Raw genomic sequence first — 21,989 nt, 5'->3', positions numbered from 1 at the left:
AAAATTATAAATTAACAAGACTGCTCATATCAGGTTGAATGCCTTTTAAGGTCTTTGGAGCTGCAATAACATAAAAAAATTAAATGCAATAAAATAAAACATTTTTGTTTTGAGTTTTTTTTTTGTGAAAATCTTTTCCGCACACGCCATATAAAGTACAGAGTGATAGATTTCGCTCCTAGTAACAAATCAATTATGGTAATTAAACTTCCTTCATCCAATTTGGAACGAATTCTAAGACAGATTAAACGTCCGCTTACGCGTTAATAGCGCGAATTATATCGCGCGTTAATTGTCCCAAATTGGCGAAAATGGCAATACTTAAACCCTCATAAGGTTACAAAAAATGATCACCGGTGAAATATTTTTTAAATTTAAGCTCAGGGCAACAATACCTTTTGAATAATGGAGAAAAAAAACGTGCTATTTAAAAAGTCAAAATTTGTCTGAAGAAAAAAACCACCCGATCCCAAATATTCCGTTACTTTCGTTATGAAAGTCGGAATAACAAGACTGCTGGAACATCATAGCGAAGCCCTCATCAATTGGACTGTATTTCAAGGCCCATGAAAAAGTTTTTTTTTGACCAAAAAATTTTTAAAATATTCGGAAAAAATACGAAAAAAAAGTTTTCGCATTTTTTCTTCGTTTAATCTATGTAAAGTTTTAAAGGATATATAATAAGCTTTTTGTTTCATGAAAAGATGACCAAATCATTTGCTTAACTCATTTTGGAAATAATTAATACGCTGCTTACGCGTGTTATAAGAGCGCAATATATCGCGCGTTAATTATACCAAATTAGCAATTTTCAGGCCAACGCAACCTTACAAAATACGATCAAAGAAATTTTTTTTGCATTTGTGTTTCCGAGAACAATATTTTTCAGGTGGTGAAAAAATCCGTCAAAAAAGGTTCGTTAGTTAAAAAACGAAAATTGACTCAAAAAAATACCCCAAGCGTAATTAATCAATTTTTTTTTTTCGAAATTCGAAGCAACAAGGATAGCCGGTTACAGCACAAAACCTTCCAATATGTAGGACCACCCTGATTTGAGAAATATTTCAAAAGGCTAGAGTTTCAAAGAAATTGACTAAACTTTTGTGTGTGTTTTTTTAGACCAGCAATTGTTGACTAACAATTTTTGACGGAGTTTCTTTATAAGGTCGGACAAATTTTGATGCTTTGCATCCAAACAGAAAATGCTCCGGAGCCAGTCTAAATTGAAACAAGACTGCTTGTATCAGAGCAAAGTCTTGAATATTCTGACTGTTTCTTAAGGTCTATGGAGCAGTGATAACATGAAAAACTTAAATGTAATAAAATAAAATCAATTTTTTTTTAATTTGAGATTTTTTGAGAAAACATCACCCCACACGTCATATTAATTACCAAGTGGTAAATTTTGCTCCTATTAACAAATAAATTATGGCATATAAGCTTCCTTAAACCAACTTGGAACGATTTCTATGACGGATTGAATCTCGCTTACGCGTTAAAAGCGCGAAATATATCGCGCGGTAATTGTCCCAAAGTGGCCAAAATGGCAATCTTTAAACCCCCATAACTTTAAGAAAAATAATCACAGGTGAAATAACTTTTCAAATTCAAATTCAGGACAACAATACTTTTCGAATGGTATAAAATAATTTCGTGAAAAATGGCTAGTTAAAAAGCCGACATTTGTCTAAAGAAAAAAAAAACCACCTCGAGCACAAATATTCCGTTACTTTTGTTAAGAAAGTCGGAACAATAAAGGTAGATAATTGAAGCAAATAGTTTTGAAATAGATGCAAAATTTAGTTCTTTGTACTAGACAAAACATGTTGGGTGAAGTTTTCAGACATGTTAAATTTGGATTTGGACACGTTTAAATTTAGACACGTTAAATTTCAATTTGGATTCGAAATACCGGATGTTCGCTTGGGTACCCCTACACCATAAGTTTAGCTTTAATTAAAATTATTATCTAACTATTTCTATTACACGAATTTTGTTAAGCAAATGGTTTGTCAACCTATTTTGTTAGCAAGTTGTAAGCTACGAGTCGATCTTTTCAGGGTCAAAACTCAAACAAGTTGAAAAGATGTGATTTGAAGTTATATGGCTTTGACAGCCACTGTCGAAATCTTCTGGGCTAATTGTAAAAAAGCTGAATAGATGTGATTCGCCAAAAGAGATATTTAAAAGTTCTTTGGCTTTGACAGCCGCGGTCGAAATATTCTGGGCTAATTGTAACAGCAACAAAACTGTTCAACAAAAGACTCTACATGTTGCCAAATCAATAGAAAAAAGGATAACGTTCGTTCATTCATTTTCGCAAATCTAACTTTCAAGTCTGCGTCTGACAGCTGAAAGTATTTGTTTAGTATGCCAACAGTGAACTTATCATTTATAGACATTTTTTGAGCTTCGATGATAAGAAGCGAACGGTCAGGTAAATTTTTAGAGTAACTTTCAACCCTTGGCTAACTTTGTTCGGCCAGAAATTTTAAAAAGGTCGCTTTTGATTCTTTGGAAAATTGATTCAAAAACTGAAGCGGTAACAAGGAGCCCATTTAACGTCATTTTTTTCATTCAAAAGTTTAAATTTCGACTTAACTTTTTCTAAATGCAAATTGTTGTTCGTTTTTTTTGTTTCTATCCAAAGTAAAATAAGTTGCAGCACTAAAACGATGTTTTTTGCTGGTTTTTTCTATTGAAAATTTATTGTGCGCTCAAGAGGCATAGCATAACGTCGATCATTTTTACAAGTAATGTTTTTAAGATATAGCTAGGAAACGGAATGTGATTTCTAGTTTCAATTGACTTTTTGCAACTGATATAAAATTCTAACTTGTTGGAGGGAAGTTTATACGTAAATCTTTTTTTTTCAGAAATTACTTACTTCTGTACGCCGCTCTTAATAACGAACTTTTCAGTGGTATTATTTTCATTCGATGTTGTCAGTTCACTTCCCTCCCCACAAGGGCGAAAAAATACCAATTTAAAATCATATTACTTACTGTCATAAATAAAAGTTTTGAACCAAAAGGTATGTTTTTTCTTACCTTATCCCTCGGATATTCAATAAATACTTCTTTTTTCCATCGCTTTTTGAATATTTTAAACTTAGTATTTCTGGTTTTTGTTTCGATAGAAAGTTTTTCTTTTTTTTACTCAAATCTAATCAGTCTTTTTTGATTGATATACTTTCCGTTTGTATTTAACTCCTTTTTAAAAACTTTATTGGCTCATATTTTGTAACTTTGATCGGCATTGATCCAATGCTTTGCGTGTTTTTAATCAGTTCAATGTTTCGAGACTAATTTAAATATTCGTTTCATTAGTTACATATATACCATATTGTACCATATGTGCGCCTTTTTGCCTCATCAAACAAAAGCTACACCGCAAAATAGGCGCCCGCTTCCTGCTTAAAAACAGTTTCGTGCATTTTCAAATTCATTTAGTGTCTTTTTCTTCTAACCTTTTATTTTCGTTTATTCTGTTGTTTGAGACTGCTCTAAGAAAATAAAGCTTTTGAAATCTTCGGATGCGCCTTTTTTATGAACATCTTAAAATAGATTTTACTTTGAAAAAGTATTTTTATAATTTGAAACGCTGTTTGATATTCTCAAAATTACCACTTTACAATGCAATCTCTTTCCGGTAAATCGCAACCTAAACGCGTTTGCAAAGTAATTATTACCAGAAACAACTTCTGTTTAATGGGCACTTTGGCGGTTATTTGTTCACGTGCTTGGCTGCGTTGATACAAAACTTTTCTATGTCTTTTTTTTTACTGTTAGTCTCTATTTAACACTCTATTCTGCTCGATATACATACAAACATACTATGTATCGCTGCGTGGACTGGGCAAGTACCTTAGCTACTTTCATAATTAATATAATTATTGTAAATATGTTTGAAATTTTAAAAATGCACATCAACTCTCTATAGCTTAGGTTTTATTTGAACGTAAAATAGAAGTATAAAATTTGCAGTAATTTCCGTTGTTTTTCTATTTGTTTGCTATTTGTTTCTTTGGAACTGCAATTACAGACTTCATGTCTCTTACAGATGGAACTGAAAGTCGGGACGGAAAAAACCAAGCTGCATTTTTTTCACCAGACAATGCTGGTAATAACAAAAATTTTCACATTGTTTTTCTTTCTGTATACATTTACCTTGGAATAACCAGATCACAGTTTTTACAAAGGCTAGATGAAAATATTTTACTGCTCGTATGTCAGGGCAAAGCCCTAAATGTTCTGAAAAACCTGTAAATGGTGTCCAATACTTTGATAGACCATAAGTTTTGAGCTGTTTGTTTTGCGTCCTCCAAAAGCCAATTAGAAACAGCTAACTCTTAAAATTTGAGTTATACAGGGAATCAATCTGACCAAATAGCTTGCCTCAATTCAAATAAGATTGATTTTGAACGTGGGATAATTTGCCACGCAAAAACAGTTTGTAATGTTTTCAGCGCCATACACAAAAATGTCAAAATGCGCAATAAACAATCTAGATTATTACCGAATTGGCAGTTTTCCAATTCCCACAACTTTACCAAAAGGGTTCCATGTGAACTATAGATTTTTTTTTTGATCTCCAGGACTCAATACCTTTATTGAGGCATTGCAATTTTCAAAAAAAATGAACGTAGTGAAGACTCTTATATAGGTCTTATTGATTTTTTTTCAGGAAAAAGCCTTAAGAATCTCTTATAACTACAGATGTGCATTAATACAAATTGATGCGATTATGAAATATGAAAGCAGTTGGGCATAGATGAACTTTTTGGCTTCAATTGAAAATCATCTGCTGAAAGTGACGTAAATTGCACTCTCCAAATACCAACGTGCAAGTGGCACGAAAATTCGTGAGCGATTTATAATTTCGAAAGTGGAATTTAATTTTTGGACTTCCAGCGGAATAAAAACTTTACCTGTTGATCCAGTTTTCTCATGTTTTGTTAATGTTATCAAAAAAGCGCTGGTCATAAATCATTCTAAGAATTCAAAGAGCTTAAAAGGCATGCTTTTTTTGAAATTCGGAAGTTGAAACTTTTCGACAAAATCTTTGTTTTTTTTATGTTTACTTGCGTTCTTTGCTCTTTTCCAATCTTCGCTTGGCTATATTTTGTCATAAACTTTTTGTTAAAAGCAAAATTTGTCTAAAACGTTTTTCCTAAGCATATATATTCTGTTGTTTTTTTGTTGAAAATTGGCACAAAAAATCTACATCTAGAGAAAATTTAATTACGCTTCAATTTTTGCAAATTGATTTGATTTTGACTGAAAAATATGCACTACAAAAACCCAAAACGATTGAATTTTATAAATTCAGACTATGAGCGTGCTCTGCTTCTGTCTTTTTTATGTTTATCCCCAACGTAAACTAGTCATTGAAGCGCGTGTGAGGACCAGTTTTCTTGCACCAAGTGCAACTTTTCGTCAGTTGCAAAAGCAATTTTGACCAAGCATAAAACACGATTAAAGTTTTTTAACTACAATAGAAAGCAAATCATACTTAAATACAAAATAATTAGATACAAATAAAAAAGTTTAGATTAATTTGAATTTAAAACTATAGATACCACGAAGTTCATTTGAGGTGGATGAAATAATCTAAAAAACACATATTTGGCCAATAGTTCCACCCAAACCTAAAAAACTTACTGGCCTATTCTATAGTTTTTGCCGTTTAAACTGGAAGTTGAAGATTTGAACTATCCACATATAATTTGCTTCCTGCAACTGTTTTCTCTTCTGACAACTAAACATAAGGAAATTTTGTGCGTGTGCTTCAATTTATTTATCTTTTTATTTCATTGGTTTTACACACAAAATCAGGTGCTACAAAAACTCATCAGAAGTGTTAGGTAATATATCAAATTGAACCATTTTAGATTGTGACTTCGAAGCAATTAGGACTTTTCCAGAAAAGTTTCTCATAATCGAGAAAAACCGGTCGGAAACTTTTGATTTTTAGTCTAGTTTTCAGCAAATAAAGTGAAGAAGCAGCCTTATAATAGGCGCTAAATTTTGTTTAAATTGTGAAAAATTCGTTGTAGTCCTGATAAATTAGGTATTCAATTTTCTAGCGCCTTCTTGGAAAGGGAATCTGGATTTGCCAAATTTACTATTCGCTTTGAATATGTTTAACTAGGCTTTTCATCATACTACAATTCTCTCATCATACCACAAGAAAAAAAGAAGAATTTTTTTCTACTTCATTTTATCCCTCCACACGCTATATAAAAAACTAAAGGTGTGTTTAGCGTCTCGTATCGCTGGCCTCAATTCATTTTGGAACGCATATATTTGCTTTTTATGCGTGTTATAACTACACAATATATCGCGCTTTATTTATCCCACATTCGCCAAACTAGCAATTTTCAAACGCCCGTAACTTTACAAAAAATGATCACAGGTCAAATCACGTTTTTATTTTGAGCATAGGATAACAATATTCCTCAGATGGAAGAAAAAATCTGTCAAAAACGCTTAGTTAACAAGTCGAATATTGGTTGAATAAAAAAAACCACGCCAAGCATACACATTCCGCACTTTCTTTGAAAGTCAGAAAATAAATAATGTAAATAGTCTAATCTCAAGTTTTGAGAAGAGAGCTTGGAGAATTTTGGTGTACGAATCACAAATCGTTGATATAGTTGAATGTAATTGAACATAAAACGCTGAAACATTGGAAAAATATTTATCAAAAAAAGCTTTGTTATTGGTTTTTATTGCTTTTGAAAATACACGCTACTCATTAGCTGAATTAGGCTTGATTCAATCAGTGTTAGCAGACTATAACATCAAAGTTAAAGCGTTGGATCACATTTAAGTACGATTAGAAAATTATTTTTAGTAACTGAAGTCATTGATGCTAGACTCATGCACACTGGCTTGCCACCATTTCTGCGAAGTTGTAGCAAAGATTTAGCAACAATTTTTACGAGGGTTAGATTTGCTTAACTGTTTCTTAAATTCGCAAATTGACTTTCTGAGCTTTACTCAAAAAGTAAGAAGGCCGCCTTCGTACTTCTTGAAATAAAAAGCGGAAAAAAAATCCCCCTATTCCTTCCCTGCCCACAAATTCAATCCCGGTCCCCCCTCAAATCTGCTTCTGAGAAGGATCCAACTTTTTTGAAAATTTTTGATGAAAACTTTAGTGTTTTTTGGCGCGGGCTTCTTCTCTCAAAGTCATTAAAAATTTGCGCCACTCAGCCGAAAATGTTGCAGTAAATAGTACAAAAAAGAAAGTTAATGGTGGTGAAATTGCAAAACTTTTGATATGAGGGTTATTTGTTTGTTTGGGGACTTTAAAGGCAAAAAATAGCGGATGTTTACAAGGTTTAACTTTTAATTTTTTTAATGGAAAGCGCTTTAAAAAACAGTACTAGAAACTAAGAACTTAGTTTCATATAAATACTTATTTATAAGTTTAAATGATGAAAACAATTTCAAAGCTTGTAGTTATTGCAACTGATTCTCTCAGGCAAAAGATTGAATTTCCATTGACAGAACAGAAAATGGCGAAAGAATAAAAGAAAAATTTGTAACACTTTTTCCTTTATTTTCAATTTTAATTGGATCTACATTGCACAAAATATTATTTCAGCTAATTATATCAGAAGAAAAAGCCTTTCCGCAGCTCTATTTTAAATCGCCGTTTGTTTAAAAAACGGCATTGATCTACATTTTTGTTAAATGCTCTGATCGACATCGATCCACAAATTACGCTACAAAAGCTTTCACGATTTTTTTTGGATCAGCATTCCAAGCCCTCTTCCCCAATCGATTTCAATTTAGAGGGAATAAAACACGGATTTCTTAAAACTTGTTTTGATGGCAAAAGAAATGGATCTAAATTAGAACAAGACGGCTCGTATGTCAGGGTAAAACAATGAGTTGTACGAAGTTAATACGGCCAGTTAGCCTGCCTCAATTCAATTAGGATCAATTTTGTAATGAGCGATTTTTTTCCACGCATAATTAAACCACGTTACGTTGTCCGCATCAAAAATGAAAACTTCACAGTTAACATAAATTAACGCAGAGTACGGCCAAATTGCCAATTTTTGAACTCCCACAATTTTCGAACTCCCCATTAAGGGTAAATTAATCTTTTTCATTTGAACTCAGAGAGAGCATTTAAATTACATTCAAAAAAGAGTAAAAAACATTTTAGGTTAAAACTTCAGTATTATTTCGATTGCAAAAACTTGATTGAACAAAAAAACCATCCTAAGCAAAAACACTTTGCATTTAGTTGGAAGTCACAACAAAAAATTAATCCAAGTTTGATTATGAATAAGTACTTGCGCAATCAGCAGTATAAAGTAGTTAATCTCAATCAAAAATTTTGTCCAACAAAAACAATCTGATTGCCTGTCTAAAGGCATTTTTTTCGCAATTAATGGGAAACATTCTAGGGGGATATTTTTTGGTAAGTTATTTCGGGGAAAGGGGTTGTACGGTTGATACTTTTTAAAAACCTTTCAATGAAAATTTTTAATTGTAATTTTATTTCCAGGTTTTTCTGCAAAAGCTAGCATGAACTTCATGTCAAGTCGAAACCCTAATATTTCCGAATGCCATTTATCTTTTATGGAACATTTCATCTCTAGCATTTTTCGAGATTTGTTTAAAACCATCAGTTGCACGCTATATAGGGAAAAAAATGTGTTAAACTTTTTATATAGTAATGTGAAATAGAAAGAATCAATCTGCTTCAGTTTGGTGCTCTTTCTGAGCCGGAATATTTTGCCATTTACGCGTTATAAAACGAAATACTTGCGAGTTAAAAGTCTATCTTCAAACAGCATCACATCGCAAAAAAATTACAGGTGTTTTTTTTTCAATTTGAGCTCAAGATTTGGATATTTTCAAATCGTATTAAAAAACCGTCCCAAATGCCTGGTTGAAACGTCGAAAGTAATCTTTAGAAAAAAAACACCTAAGCTTAGATATTCCATCAATTTCCTTGAAAATCGGAGAAACCAAGGTATATAATTGCTGTAAAAATAGTCCAGATTTTTTCCGCCTAAGTTTAGGATAAACAATATATGAAACTATTGGTGAGCCCTTTGAGCTGCCTTTTGTTGAATTGTTTGAGTTGTGTTTGGTTTGAGCTGCCGTGGACGCGTGGGGGAAGGCAAGCGTCTCTCAACTGAGGGCAGTGCGTTCGAGTCCCACTCGGTCTCGGTTGAGTGTCATTTGCCTTCTCAAGGTGGGAACGCCTACAGCAGTTTTCAAAAGTTCAAACAATTGGAAAAAAACAGAAGTTGAAACTACTTGTTTTACATGAAAATGAATTAACCATAGGTTAAGACGTATAGCCGTAATGAAAAAAACTTGCTCTAGTAAATGAGTTTTGCATAAAAAGTTTTTTAACGATCTAACTTTCAAATTTTTGAAATGCTTGTTTTTCTGTTATTTCCATTTCATCGCACCTTATTTTGAAAACGAAAGAATTTGATTTCAAAATAAGATGTCTCATTTTTGTCGATTCTTTTTTCCTTAATTAGTTAACTAACTACTAGTGTCTAAGGAAAACGTTTGTTTCTTCAGTGTGCTTGAAAAATAGGTTAGTAGTATAAATTAATTTTTTATCCTGTCAACAAATGGTGTCATCAGGGAGTGGGTGGATCTAGAAGCCTCGCAAAAAAATTGATGCACAACTTATTGTAAGAAAAAGGATGCACAAACACAATTGTCATTTTAAAAAATTGTGAGAAAGGAAAATGCTTTTCTCTATGTTGTCGTTGTTTTTCATCTATGATGAGTTATTCAATATTTTGAGAAATAGAAAAAATCACTTTGTTTTGATAACTTAGGTCTATTCCAGCTCTCTAGTTAACCAACAATCATTATACTGGTATATACTGGCAACGTCAAGAGATAAACACTTGGACAACCACTATAATCTAAATGAAAACTGCTCGTATTAGGGCAAAAATGGAATATTCTGGCTGTCTGTTTCATAAAAAATGTTGCCTGATACTGCATGTTCATAAAATTTTTTTGCGTGCACAAAACTTCAAGAAAAAATATAAACTTAAGGTCTACCTATACAATTTTTGAGCTATCAGTTTGCGCCAAGTAATAATAGAATGATTTCTTGTCTAATTAGTTCGTTGGATACGCTACGACACTATTTAATTAAATTCAAAAAATTTGCGAAAGTCAGTCATACCAACGAGGAAATCATCAAACTTCAATCTAACTAGTATTTTTCAGTCTGTTCAAAGAACGCAAAAAAATCATATTATAAAAAAGTTAACTTCTCAAAAGATTTTCAGCGAGCAAAAACAAAAAAAATAATTTTGGTTTCCAAGTATAGGCAAACAAATACACTTGGGAGAATATAAAAAACGTTTTCCTTTTGGGGTTTTCTCAAGTGTATTTGTTTGCATATACTTGGAAATGAACTTAGTTGTTATAAATGTTTAGGCTAGCTGAGTTTTTTAGAGAAGTTTAGGTTTCTTAACGTTGTTTGTGACTTTTTATAATAGATACCTTTGTACAAAATAGAAATTAAAAAAATCGTTTCTAGAAACAAGCAAACATATTTGGTTGCTGCAAAAAAAAAATTTTTTTTTTTCAAAACGTTTTTTTCCCTATTATTTTTTCGTTCCAGAACGGCAATTGAATTAGTTAGAAAACAGCAAAAACAAAATTCAAAGCCAGACAAGAATTCTCGAATAATTGAGCAAAGCGTTGAATGTTCCGTTCCGACTGCCATTTAATCCATATCAAATCTACAGGAAAAAAAATTTGGAAAAACTATAAATTTTGGCCATCATTAAATATCATGTGAGAAAATTTGAGTCTCACAAAATTAATACGGCCAAGTAGCTAGCCTTGATTCAATTTGAAGCGATTTTGTTGTGCGTGATAAATCGGCATAATGAAAAAATTTTCAAGATGCGCATAGATTAGTCCAGAGCATGGCCAAATTGGAAATTTTAAAACACCCAGAACTTTGCGAAAATTGATCAAAGGTCAAACATCTTTTTAAATTTGATTTCAGGGAGTCGATATCTTCAATGGATAAAAAGTTTTTTTTTTGCTTAAAAAAGTTATTTTGATTGCCGAAAATTGACTGAATAAGAAAACCACACCAGAAAGTCGAAACAATAAGGCTTTACCAATATGCTGCTTGATTTATTCCGCATTGGATCAATTCAAACATATCTCCCTTTTTGAGGGGAGAGTTTTTGAAGGGAGAGAAAACATGGTTTTTAAACAACAATGCGAACACCGATTGATAAATTGGATAAAAACCAGAAGGCTGTAAACGCTGAATGTTCCGACTGCCTTTTAATGCATATGAAGAAGGCTTTGACTTAAAAAAAACTGATTTTGATTTTTTTTGAAAGTTCAACAGCCAAAAAATTGAACGACGAAAACTTTACAAAACGGTTGCAAGTAAAATGTCTGTCTAGTTTCGAGCTCAGTCTTAAGTAAACATTTAGCAGTCGTTTTGGAGGCGAGAGGTTCGGAACACTGCGCGAGGAGGGGGCGCTCCTGATTAGTAATATATGTTGGCAACCTTGAAGAAACTAATTGAAAGGTTGAATTTGTTTGTAGATTCGCAACCTGATCCCGTTCTTGAGGAAGGAGAACTTGGACAAGCACCAGGCCATGAAGAATCTGGAGAAGGAAAACCAGGCACTGAGGAGACAGCTCAAAGAGAAAGATGAACAGATCGCTCATCTTCAGGGTAAACATTGTTACGTTAACATTAGGGGAGCGGCGGTGAAGTGGTCACGTCTCAGCCTCTCAACCGAAAGGTCGGATGTTCGAGGCCCATCATGATATGTGCTCGTTGCTAGAGATTGAGGCAACATTACCCACCCAGAAAAATAGTTAAAAAAACTGCATGTATATCTTAACCAGGGGCACAACAGCAGTTCTCCGAGAAGAACTGAACAGCTCGTACCTTGGTCCTTCCTCTTGTAGAAATATCGTTTTATCACTAAGCCCATGAACGAGCGGTTGCAACATTAAAAAAATGACGATATCGATCTCCCCAAAGGAAAAAAGGCCCAAGTCGGAACTAGGGCCAGGTCAAAAACCCTTTTAACGTAAAACAATAGACATCAAAGTCCATAGGTTCAGTGGATTGAGGCCATCAAGCCTAATAATTGCTCTTTGCTTTGCTGGCTGCTTAAACACAGATGATGCTGACCCATAAATGGACGAGCACACCGAATGGCTCGTCGTTAAATGCTGAAAAGTTAATGAAATAGAGCTATTATGAATTATTTTTGGTTGTATTAATTTTAACAATTGTGGTTGTTTTTGTTAAAAATGAGAGTTTTCATGAGTTTTTTTGCAGAGGAGATGGACAAGATGCGTTCGGTGCTGCAACAGATGCAACTGGGAACCAATCACAGTCTCGCCTCGCCCCTCCGCGTCTCAGCCAATCACAATTCAGCCGAGCAGAATGGGTCGGGGCGCGGGTCTATTGGCGCTCTGGGGACCGCTGTTAACACAAAGAAACAGGGCGTGTCAGCGGAGAGTGCGGCCAAACCCGGAAACCATGTCAATATCCAGATCAAAAAATATCCCAAGAGTAACGAGTGAGTTTTGTTATTTTTTTGCAGACAATCATCAAGTGGTTCTTTTTTAATCAACGTATCGACTTGAAAGGTACTCTTTTTTTTATGAAAATTGGATTGAAAATTTTTCAGTAATTAATTATCAAGCAACGAATTTGAACTTAATTAAATTAATTTTGTCTTTTTTAGAAAAAAGCATTTCATTTTTGCAATCGCAAGTTTAGAAAAACTGCCTTTGTGTAAAATCTTCTTCATTTAATATGAGATGTACCTTCCATGCTGAATAACTCCACAGGATCCCAATCAGCTACACCTATATTTTGCTTTCAGCGCAAAAAAGGCAACCTGGTTGCAATGAAAAACCAAATTGAAGCAATTTTGAACATCACAACATGATGTCATTGTAATTTTAATCACACATGTAATTGATACATTTTAACGAGTTGTCAAACCGAGATGTCAAACCGAGAAGCAAAAATGCTGCATTGAAGCCTGTAAATAGCCAATTTGTTTCAAAGAAAAATAGAAGACATATATGCTAATTGCATTTTATGCATATTTGTTCCAACCATTTGAAAAATATGAAGGAACTTTGTATACGGGTGTGTTTTTTCATTTTCAAACAAAAATCAGGCACCACAAATAATCATCGGAATGGGTCGAGTGATATATCATATTAAATACCTGTCAATTGTGATTTGAACAACGCTGAAAAACCAGTTTGAAATTTTTGATTTTTGGTTCAATTTTAAGCTAATAAGGTGAGGTTAAGCAGGCTTACAAAAGCTTATTTAGTTGAATTAGGCCGTAAAGACTTATTCATACCCAATTAACGCAAGTTTTTGTTTTTTAGCGCCAATTTGGGAACCAAAAACTTCAAAACTCAAATACTCTGCAAAAAAAGTGAAAATTTCTTTGAAAATTTGTTGTTTTTTTCTACGATTTTTTGTTTTTCGTTTTTATAGTCAACTTTCAGCAAAAACACTGTTTTCCAATTGGCCTTTTTTACTATGAAGTTTGAATGTCTAATTTTTATATTTCCAGATAGCTATTATAAGACACCGCGCAGAAAACACGACACTAATTATTAAAAATGTGTTTTTTTATAAGACTCTGGTCGGAACATTCTGCTACTTGCACCTTAACTGGCTATCCTTGTTTTAATACGTTGTGTTTTCAATTTAAAAGAGACTAAAGGAGTTTTAAAGAAGAAGGAGAAAAATATACAATTTATTTCAGTACTGATTAGGTGAGATTACAAATCAAATTAACAATAAGATTAAATTATCAAGTAACCAAGAAGGGATAGATGAGAGCTCACAAGGTGCCTGAAAACTTCTACACCAAAACAATAATAAATGACATCAAACTAGCCTTTAATTTTGCCGTTCCAATTTCGCTTTTTTGAATCAAACTTTCCCGCATACTGTCCTAAAAATTTTTAGTTTTTATCAATTTTTATCAATTTTCAACAAAATAACAAAATAGGGTTCGATGCTTATTACAATCGAAAAAAATTGATTCATAGCTAAAACTCAGCTTGATTAGTTGAATTGTTTCTCAATTATCAGTTGTCCGAAATTAGTAGCCTACATAGGAATTTTATGATTATCATACTTCCACAAACTTTCAAATCTCTCAAAGTTTTTTTTCGTTATAATAAATGTTTGTGTTTGTTTTCAACCACAGTAACCCTGGATAATATATACCCATTACACAAATTCACATTTAGGATCTCATAAAATTACTGCATTATGAAGTTATGTCAAGGAGTAAACTTTATTTCTGAAAAAATTGTATGAAAAATTTTATCGATTTTCTATATTCATGCTCAAAGAGTTTCAGCTAGTTTTTTTTTCGTCATAAGAACATTGGGTATAATGTCTTAACTAGCCGCTAAGTACATGAAAGGAAATTTGGATAAATATATACTTACAATTATAATTTTACTTGAACATTTTATTAGAATCTGTGTTTTTTTGTACAGAACTAAATTTGTTAACAAAAAATGTTATCAAATATTTCTGGTAAGTTTTTGCAATTTTTCGAAAAATTATTATTTACGCAATTTTTTAAAATGATAAATGAATATCTAGTTTTTTTGATAAACTCCCTATATGCAATCGTATGGCTAGCGTTTTCGATGTATGTTGGTCAACCCGGGGTTTCTTGTTTAATTTTTTTGCTCAGAAATGCATGATTAGATACTCAAAACTCGTATTTCGTCAATTGTATTTTTACGTCCCTCCGACGAAGTTTCGCTTATTTTGCCACCATTCCGGCTTTCTCCAAAATAAATAGTCACTAATTTGCAAATAGTATTGAATTAAATAAAATCAGTGCAATCTTTATATTTTTTTAATGATCCTCTAAAAAGTTGATTTATAACTACTTAACCAAAATTCAACAATCAATCATTTTTTTTTCAAAAAAAAAATTTAAATTCAAAATTCTTGAGTGAAGTTTTTTTTCTGAAAACAACGTGGTCGAAACATAATTTGCTACTTGTGCAGTCGCCGGTTTTTTATTGTTATGATGTTTGGAAGTTGAGGCTTATTGTAAGAGCTACAATAAAAAGTCCAAAAAATGGAGTTTTATTGCACTACATTTTAAACTTTTTTGCTCCTCTATGCCAAATTTTCTGAAGATCTGTTGTGAATATTGGGTTGAAATGACCTAACTTCTTCATGAGTCAATTATTTTAATACAAGTATTTCATTCAAAAATTTGGGTTAAAAATTTTTTCACAAAAAGCTTCTACTTAGGGCGAGATGTGGGTTGTATTTTCAGATTTCTCGTTTATTGATACATTGAGATGAGTATATACAAATTGAGCTGCTTTTGTATATAATTTATTTTCGAAAGATTATGCGTCATTGAAAATTTAATTTTTTTCATCAATGATTCAAGGAAAACAATCGTTTTCCCAGATATAAGAACTACGAACATTAATTTCCATCTTCAAATAAATGCAAATAGCTCAAATACATATTCGAATGGTCTCCTAATTGGTATCTTCAAAAGCGGTATTAGCGAGTACTGAAAATTTTTTCCGCTTCTATCACTGCTCTTATTTTTAACGCGATTTATGTAGAGCGTAAGAGTCTTTGCTAGCCACAAATCTAAAGTTTTGAGGTTGTTCATTTTTCACAGAACTCGGTCAGTTTCATCACAAATGGGTTGATCACGTTGTCAGCAAATGTCAAGAAGTATAGACCTCCGCTACATACAGTACTCATTTTCCCCAATTAAGGTTTTGAATATGCTATCTGCCCAAATGCATGATTAGCTGTCGACATACTTGCTCAGGAATATTTCTCAGAGCGAGCTTTTACTGATAGAGTGATATTTATAAAGTTGTAAATTAATTCATTTTTTAAAATAAAAAACTTTTATAAGGGCGGAGCGCTGTTCGTTCCCATTGCTTTTTGAGTCAGTAGCAGATTTAGGGGGGCGGGTGAAGCAGGCACCTTCCCTTCAGGGATCGGACCCCCTGCCGACCCAAGAGGCTAATTTACAAATATTTAAGGGTTTGTTTCAAATGCGCCATTGCATTAGCCGTAAATTTTTATTATGTCTTCTCAGTTAGGATTCAATTATCTCATTTAATTAATGTTTTCGAGCTGCCTAAAATAATGCTTTTTTGCATAACGTTTACAGGATTAAGAGTCTGATCACGGGTGCGATTGAGCAGAATGAGTTCACGCAGCACCTGGAGAGCAGCCAAATTGGTGAGATTGTGGAGGCCATGCACGAGGTCAAGTTCAACGCAGACGATTTCGTCATTCAAGAGGGACACATCGGAGACTGCCTCTACGTCATTCAAGGTCAGTTGTTACGTCATTCAAAGTCGGTCGTTGCGTCATTCGGGGTTAGTTGTTCCGTCATGCAACGAATATTCACAGTCAGTCTTCAGTCGCGTTTCTTGTCAGACTTATCATGAAGTAATTGTCTGTTATTTCAAACAAGCTCAGCAATGGTGTCTGGAGTATGACACTGCAAGTAAATAGTTCTGAAATGCAGTTTTCAAAAATTTATAAGCTTAGATTAAAACTGGTATCTCACCTACCATTGTAATAATAATAACAAATTGTTACAGAGTTATTTATAAAAACTTACAAATACAAATTGGAATCGTTTGGGAGAATAGCATTAAGCCAGCACGGTCAAACAAGTTATAAAACATAAATTGTCATACAAGTTATAAAATTTTTGACAAAAAAAAGAAAAAAACGCAAATGAGGTCAAGTTTCAAGGCAACAACTCAGTTGTGAATTTTTGATTGTTGTTGTTGTTGTTGTGCAGATGGCGTGCTTGAAGTGTCGAAGAAGGGCAAGACTCTGACCAGACTGACCTCTGGCACTTTGTTCGGAGAACTGGCTATCCTCTACAACTGCACACGCACTGCTTCAGTCAAGGGTACATTTACGTTTTCTCTTTAATATCGAATGACAGTTTTCCGATTTGAGCTATTTTTCAATAGATGAAAAAATTTTCTTCTCAAGTCCCATTTTGCTAAATGTGGCATACATTTAGTGTAAAAATAAATAGGCTGTTGTATGCAGCGTAGGGTATAGCAATTAGTATTGATATTAAATCAGAAAATTTGCAAACTGCAAAATCAGAAAATTTTCGTTCGGCAAAACAGGTCAACCAACTCTTTTTGATTTTGCAAAAATGGTGTGACCAAATTGATTTTATGATAAAAGACAGCGCTTTTAAAAAGTACAGAACATTTGGTTGAATATTGACGTGTAACTATCTAGTTTTCCGGGAATTTTTGTATCGAATAGCGTGTGATGTTTTTTTGCGCGTCTTTTTCAGCCCTGACGTACTCGCGGCTGTGGAAGATAGAGCGAGTGAGCTTCCAGAAGATCATGATGAAGGTCGTGCTCTCGGAGGAGGATGAAATACAACAGTTCCTACAAAGGTAGCAACAAATTCGTTTGTAAACAACTCATCAGAAATGAGTCACTAGACTGGAAATTTTTGGAAATCAAGATGGCTGTGAAAACTGGCGAACCAAAGGTTTCCTTTAACTGCGTGAATAAAAATTTTGTTCCTAATTTTGCTGTTATTGCGCGTTGTTTTATAAATAGTAGTATCAGTTCAATAACATCCCGCTATTTTTCAAAAAAAAAAAATAAATCGAGTTTAATGATCTTGAAAGCACTCACTCTGCTCATTGTTTCAAGTTTTTTTTCCCTCAGGTATTGCAGACAACGTATATTTATGTGGAGATAACACGAAAGAATCGGGTGTATATTAATTTTATGCTCCCTAATCAACCAAAAAGTAAAGGGAGCATTTAAATAAAATTTTGACTACAAAAAGTGAGTGCCATTTTATTCAGTCATTTTATAATTCAGGAAAATCAAATTTAATTACCAGGTGTTTCGATTTTTTTAGTGTGCCACTTCTCAAAGAGCTTCCGATCGAAGTGATGAACAAACTGGTCTACTGTGTCGACTTTGTAAGTTCATTTTGTCTGTTTTGTTTTATTCATCCAAGTTTTGGAAAAAGTGCGAAATAGATATGCTTTGGGTGGTAATTTTTCAACTTTTCAACAATACATTTTGAAGGTGTTTTAAAAGAAAGAAAAATAACGTTATCAAAAAATTGTTGCCTAGAGCTCAATTTTCAAAAAATATAGTTTATCTGAACTTTTTGCAAAAATATAGTGTTCGAATTTGGGACTACTTTGACGAGTATAATTCGAATTGCGATAGTTAACCCGCAATATGTTTCATTCATTTAAAGCGCAAGCGGCAAACTGAACAATTCCAAATTGAACCGAGACAAGCAATGACTCATAATGATACGTAAGCACACTCAAAGTATATACCTTTATACTTTAAATAGCTTGTGGACGGATAAAATTAAAAACTGAATTCAAATTTTTCTCTTTAAAAAAGGTGATGAAATGCATGTGCTCGGGTGGTTTTTTTCCTAGAAAAATTTCAAGTTTTCAAATCGCCTTTTTAACGAAATTGTTTTTTATATCTTTTGAAAAATATTGTTTTCGTGAGCTAAAAAACTAAAAGGATAGTTTTTTACCTGTGATTATTTTTATTAAAATTATGAGGGGTTCAAAATTGCCATAATGTAATAATTTACGAGTGATGGATATCGTGCTGCTAGCGGATTGGCAGCGTTAAAAGAAAAATTCAATCCAATTGATATACTATATAAGGAAGTTAATTTCCTTTAACTTTATTTTTTAAACTTTTGAGATTTTTGATGGCTTTCATTTTTGCAATTGTAAATATTGCTTCTACTTCTATTAGTCTCATTAAAGACTCGTTGTTAAGCTCATTAAGCTCATTAAAAACTCCTTGTTAAGCTCATTAAGCTCATTAAAAACTCCATTTTTGCAATTGTAAATGTTGCTTCTACCTCTGTTAAGCTCATTAAAAACTCCTTGTAATTTTGCTTGGTTTCCTCTTCTTCATGTATTATGAGAGGTATCTCCTATTTCCATGTTGAATTGCCCCAGGGTATTTGACTCAGCTACATTTGTTTTGTTTGTTTGCAGCATAAATAGCAATCTGGCTGCAAAAAAAAACTGAACCTCACAACATGATGTCATTGTTTTTTAATCACATTTGTAAGTGAAACATTTCAACTGTGATATCAAACTGAGAAGCATATGTGCTGCATTGAAATCCGGAATAACAAATTTTGTTTTAATATGCTAATTGTTTCGACTATCGAAGAAAAAGCGGAATAATTATGGTTGATGTGGTGTTTTTGGTCAGTCATTTTTCTACCTTTTAACTTAGCGTTTTATACCATGCTATTTGATTTGTTTATTAATTTGCTCTTTGCGAATTATGACTTTTTGTACAACACATAACAAAAAAATAGAGAACGTTTTTTTTCCAAAAGTTTCAATAAAGAAATTAAGTTTTTTTTTAAATTGAACCAGATTTTTTTTAAAGCCAATACTGCTTCAAAGAGCCTAAAAGGCAGTCGGATCTTTCAAGGCTTCGTCCTGATACAAACAGTTTTCTTAAGATGATTGAGAAGAAAGTAATTTATGAAGTGACAAAGACCAGTTAGATAGCAAGCTAGAGGAGAAGTTGATAGGGTAGTAATTCTAATTATTTAAGTAGAATTACTTCCATAAACTCTATAAACATAACAAGCCTGCTGGTATTTGAGAAAATTGCAACCTGTTGTTAGCTTGTTGCATTTTTGAGTGGGGTTGAATCAACGCTTACGAGTTAATAGCGCGAAACTTGTTGCGCGTTAGTTGTCCGAAGTGACCACAATGGCAGTTTTCAAATTCTATTAATTTACCAAAATAATCATGCGTGAACATGTTTTTGAAGTTTTAGCTCATGATGTTATAAAATTTCAAGTTATTATAAAAATCTCAGTTTAAAACTGGCTAGTTAAAACTTATAAATATGTCTATAAACTCAGCGATCTTAAATAATCTATTTCGTAGGTTTTGTCCATCATATGTCAAAAAATAGTCATAAAATTTTGGTTGTTGTATAGAAAACGCCAAAAAATTTGCAAACGCTTTCTTTTCTTTAAAAACTAAGAGTTGCAACTTTCATGTCCGGAACTTTCGATCACTCTACAATCATCGTTGTTGCTTGGCATAAAACAAATTTCTCTGTCAAGAAAAATAAAAACAAAAAGCAACTCGCTCGGCTAAATTCATTAAAATTATAATTTTTTAAAATAGGGTTATTTGAGTAAAAGACATTTAAGAATTTTTAATTGGAAGAATTTTTCGCCAGATTTTCTAAACATGCGTGTTGAAGTGGCTGAACTGTATATGCAAATCATCAATTGCTTGAATCTTCTTCCATGCTATCATAGAATTGCATTTTAGAAAACTGAATTTTCAAATTGAAACATTTTTTGTTTCATTTAACCAGCTTTGTTCCAACTTGTCAACTTTGTTTCTTTCAAACTTGTCTAACAGAAACATTGATTGCTTAGTGAAATTGCTGCTTACATTTTAACCCAGCTAAAAAAAAACTAATTTTGTGCATGAAGGATCGTTTTTTGTGTGTTTACTGTTCCAATCCGATAAAACTATAATTTAAACACAATAGAACAAATGCTGTGCAAAAACCACAGATTGTTCTGACCACAATCATGGTTCAAAAAACAGTTTTTTTGTAAAAATTGACTCAGTTTTCTCAACTAGTCAATTTTAAAAATAAAAAAAACGTGGTTTCTTTCGACTGATATAGTTGGCTCATATCTACAAGAGGTATCATGATTGCTGTAGCCTACACACCTCAATTGATTGATGCCTTTTTCTCGTTCACGTGTTTGAGAAAACCTAATTTAAATGTTTCTGACCACCGGTGATAACAAATTTGTTTGAAAAGTTAGTAAAACATTATTTTAAAAAACAAAAACTAAAAAGCAGTCATTTATTAAAAGTTGCTCGAATTCTAAGAAAAACCCGTGCAGTGACAACAGCAATAAGCAGCTGCACAATATTTTGATTTTTAAATTAAAAGTTCAACAGTTTTGAATCATTACCCGTTGCCTTCCCTAGCAACACTTGGAAACAATTTATTATTGTTCCGACTTTCGTAACGAAAGTAACGGAATGTTTGTGCTCGGGTGTTTTTTTTTCTCGAATTTTCGATTTTTTAGGTAACATTTTTAGGTAACATTAAGACAAATTTCAATTTTTTAACTAACATATTTGACGCGTGTTGTCCTGAGCTTAAATTTGAAAAGATTTTTCAACTGTGATTGTTTTTCGTAAAATTATGGGGGTTTAAAGATTGCCATTTTGGCCATTTTGGGACAATTAACGCGTGATATAATTCGCGCTATTAACGCGTAAGCGGAGATTTAATCCTTCTTAGAAATCGTTCCAAATTGGTCGAAAGAAGCTTATTTGCCATAATTAATTTGTTGCTAGGAGCGAAGTTTGTACTTCATATGGCGTTTTGGGGGATGGATTTTACAAAAATTTTCAAATTAAAAAAAAATCATTTTATTTTTATTACATTCAATTTTTTCATGCTTTTACTGCTCCATAGACATTCAAAGGCAGTCAGAACATTGAGGGCTTCATTCTGATAAGAGAAGTCTTGTTATTATTACTTCCAAATAGGCAGAAATAGTTTCTTCAATCTGTGCTTCCAAAATGAAGCAAGTTGACCATAGCAATTCATTGATATTATTAGACAAGTTGCTTAGATGAAAAAAGTATATCTTGTTTCGATTTGATAAGTGTGCTAATCACATTCATGTTTGCTTAAAAGATCAAGCGAATACATCATGTGAATACATCAAGTGGTTTGATGTCTTGAATATTCAGTTCATCTGCTACATGAAAACTTCTCTATTATTAAAAAAAACTTCTTTTAAAATAAAAATTGCGGTTTTGCATCGTTTTTTAAGTGTCAAGGAAGTTAGTCAAGTAAGCTGCTTCTTGGTTGCA

General features: G+C 32.8%; 3 protein-coding genes across 7 annotated transcripts in view; 2 read left to right on the top strand and 1 right to left on the bottom strand.

Moving 5' to 3' along the window:
- The window catches only part of LOC134841795 (DNA replication complex GINS protein SLD5-like), a 493,875-nt gene that overhangs the window by 58,156 nt on the left and 413,730 nt on the right, over positions 1-21,989 (top strand). The gene's annotated exons all lie outside the window — the stretch shown is intronic.
- Positions 1-21,989, bottom strand: part of LOC134841707 (uncharacterized) — a 343,993-nt gene that overhangs the window by 208,760 nt on the left and 113,244 nt on the right. The gene's annotated exons all lie outside the window — the stretch shown is intronic.
- Positions 1-21,989, top strand: part of LOC134841722 (cGMP-dependent protein kinase 1-like) — a 73,299-nt gene that overhangs the window by 29,156 nt on the left and 22,154 nt on the right. For all 4 annotated transcript variants that reach the window (XM_063857778.1, XM_063857760.1, XM_063857772.1 and 1 more), the window contains exons 2-7: positions 11,586-11,718; positions 12,337-12,580; positions 16,220-16,386; positions 16,865-16,978; positions 17,384-17,489; positions 17,969-18,032. In XM_063857778.1, coding sequence (XP_063713848.1) covers positions 11,640-11,718; positions 12,337-12,580; positions 16,220-16,386; positions 16,865-16,978; positions 17,384-17,489; positions 17,969-18,032 — 774 coding nt within the window. In that variant the 5' untranslated portion in view covers positions 11,586-11,639. The remainder of the gene's footprint in view (positions 1-11,585; positions 11,719-12,336; positions 12,581-16,219; positions 16,387-16,864; positions 16,979-17,383; positions 17,490-17,968; positions 18,033-21,989) is intronic.

The sequence above is a fragment of the Symsagittifera roscoffensis genome, chromosome 1 (genome assembly GCF_963678635.1).
Source record: "Symsagittifera roscoffensis chromosome 1, txSymRosc1.1, whole genome shotgun sequence".
Classification (NCBI taxonomy): domain Eukaryota; kingdom Metazoa; phylum Xenacoelomorpha; order Acoela; family Convolutidae; genus Symsagittifera; species Symsagittifera roscoffensis.
This window is presented reverse-complemented; position numbering and strand designations above follow the sequence as displayed.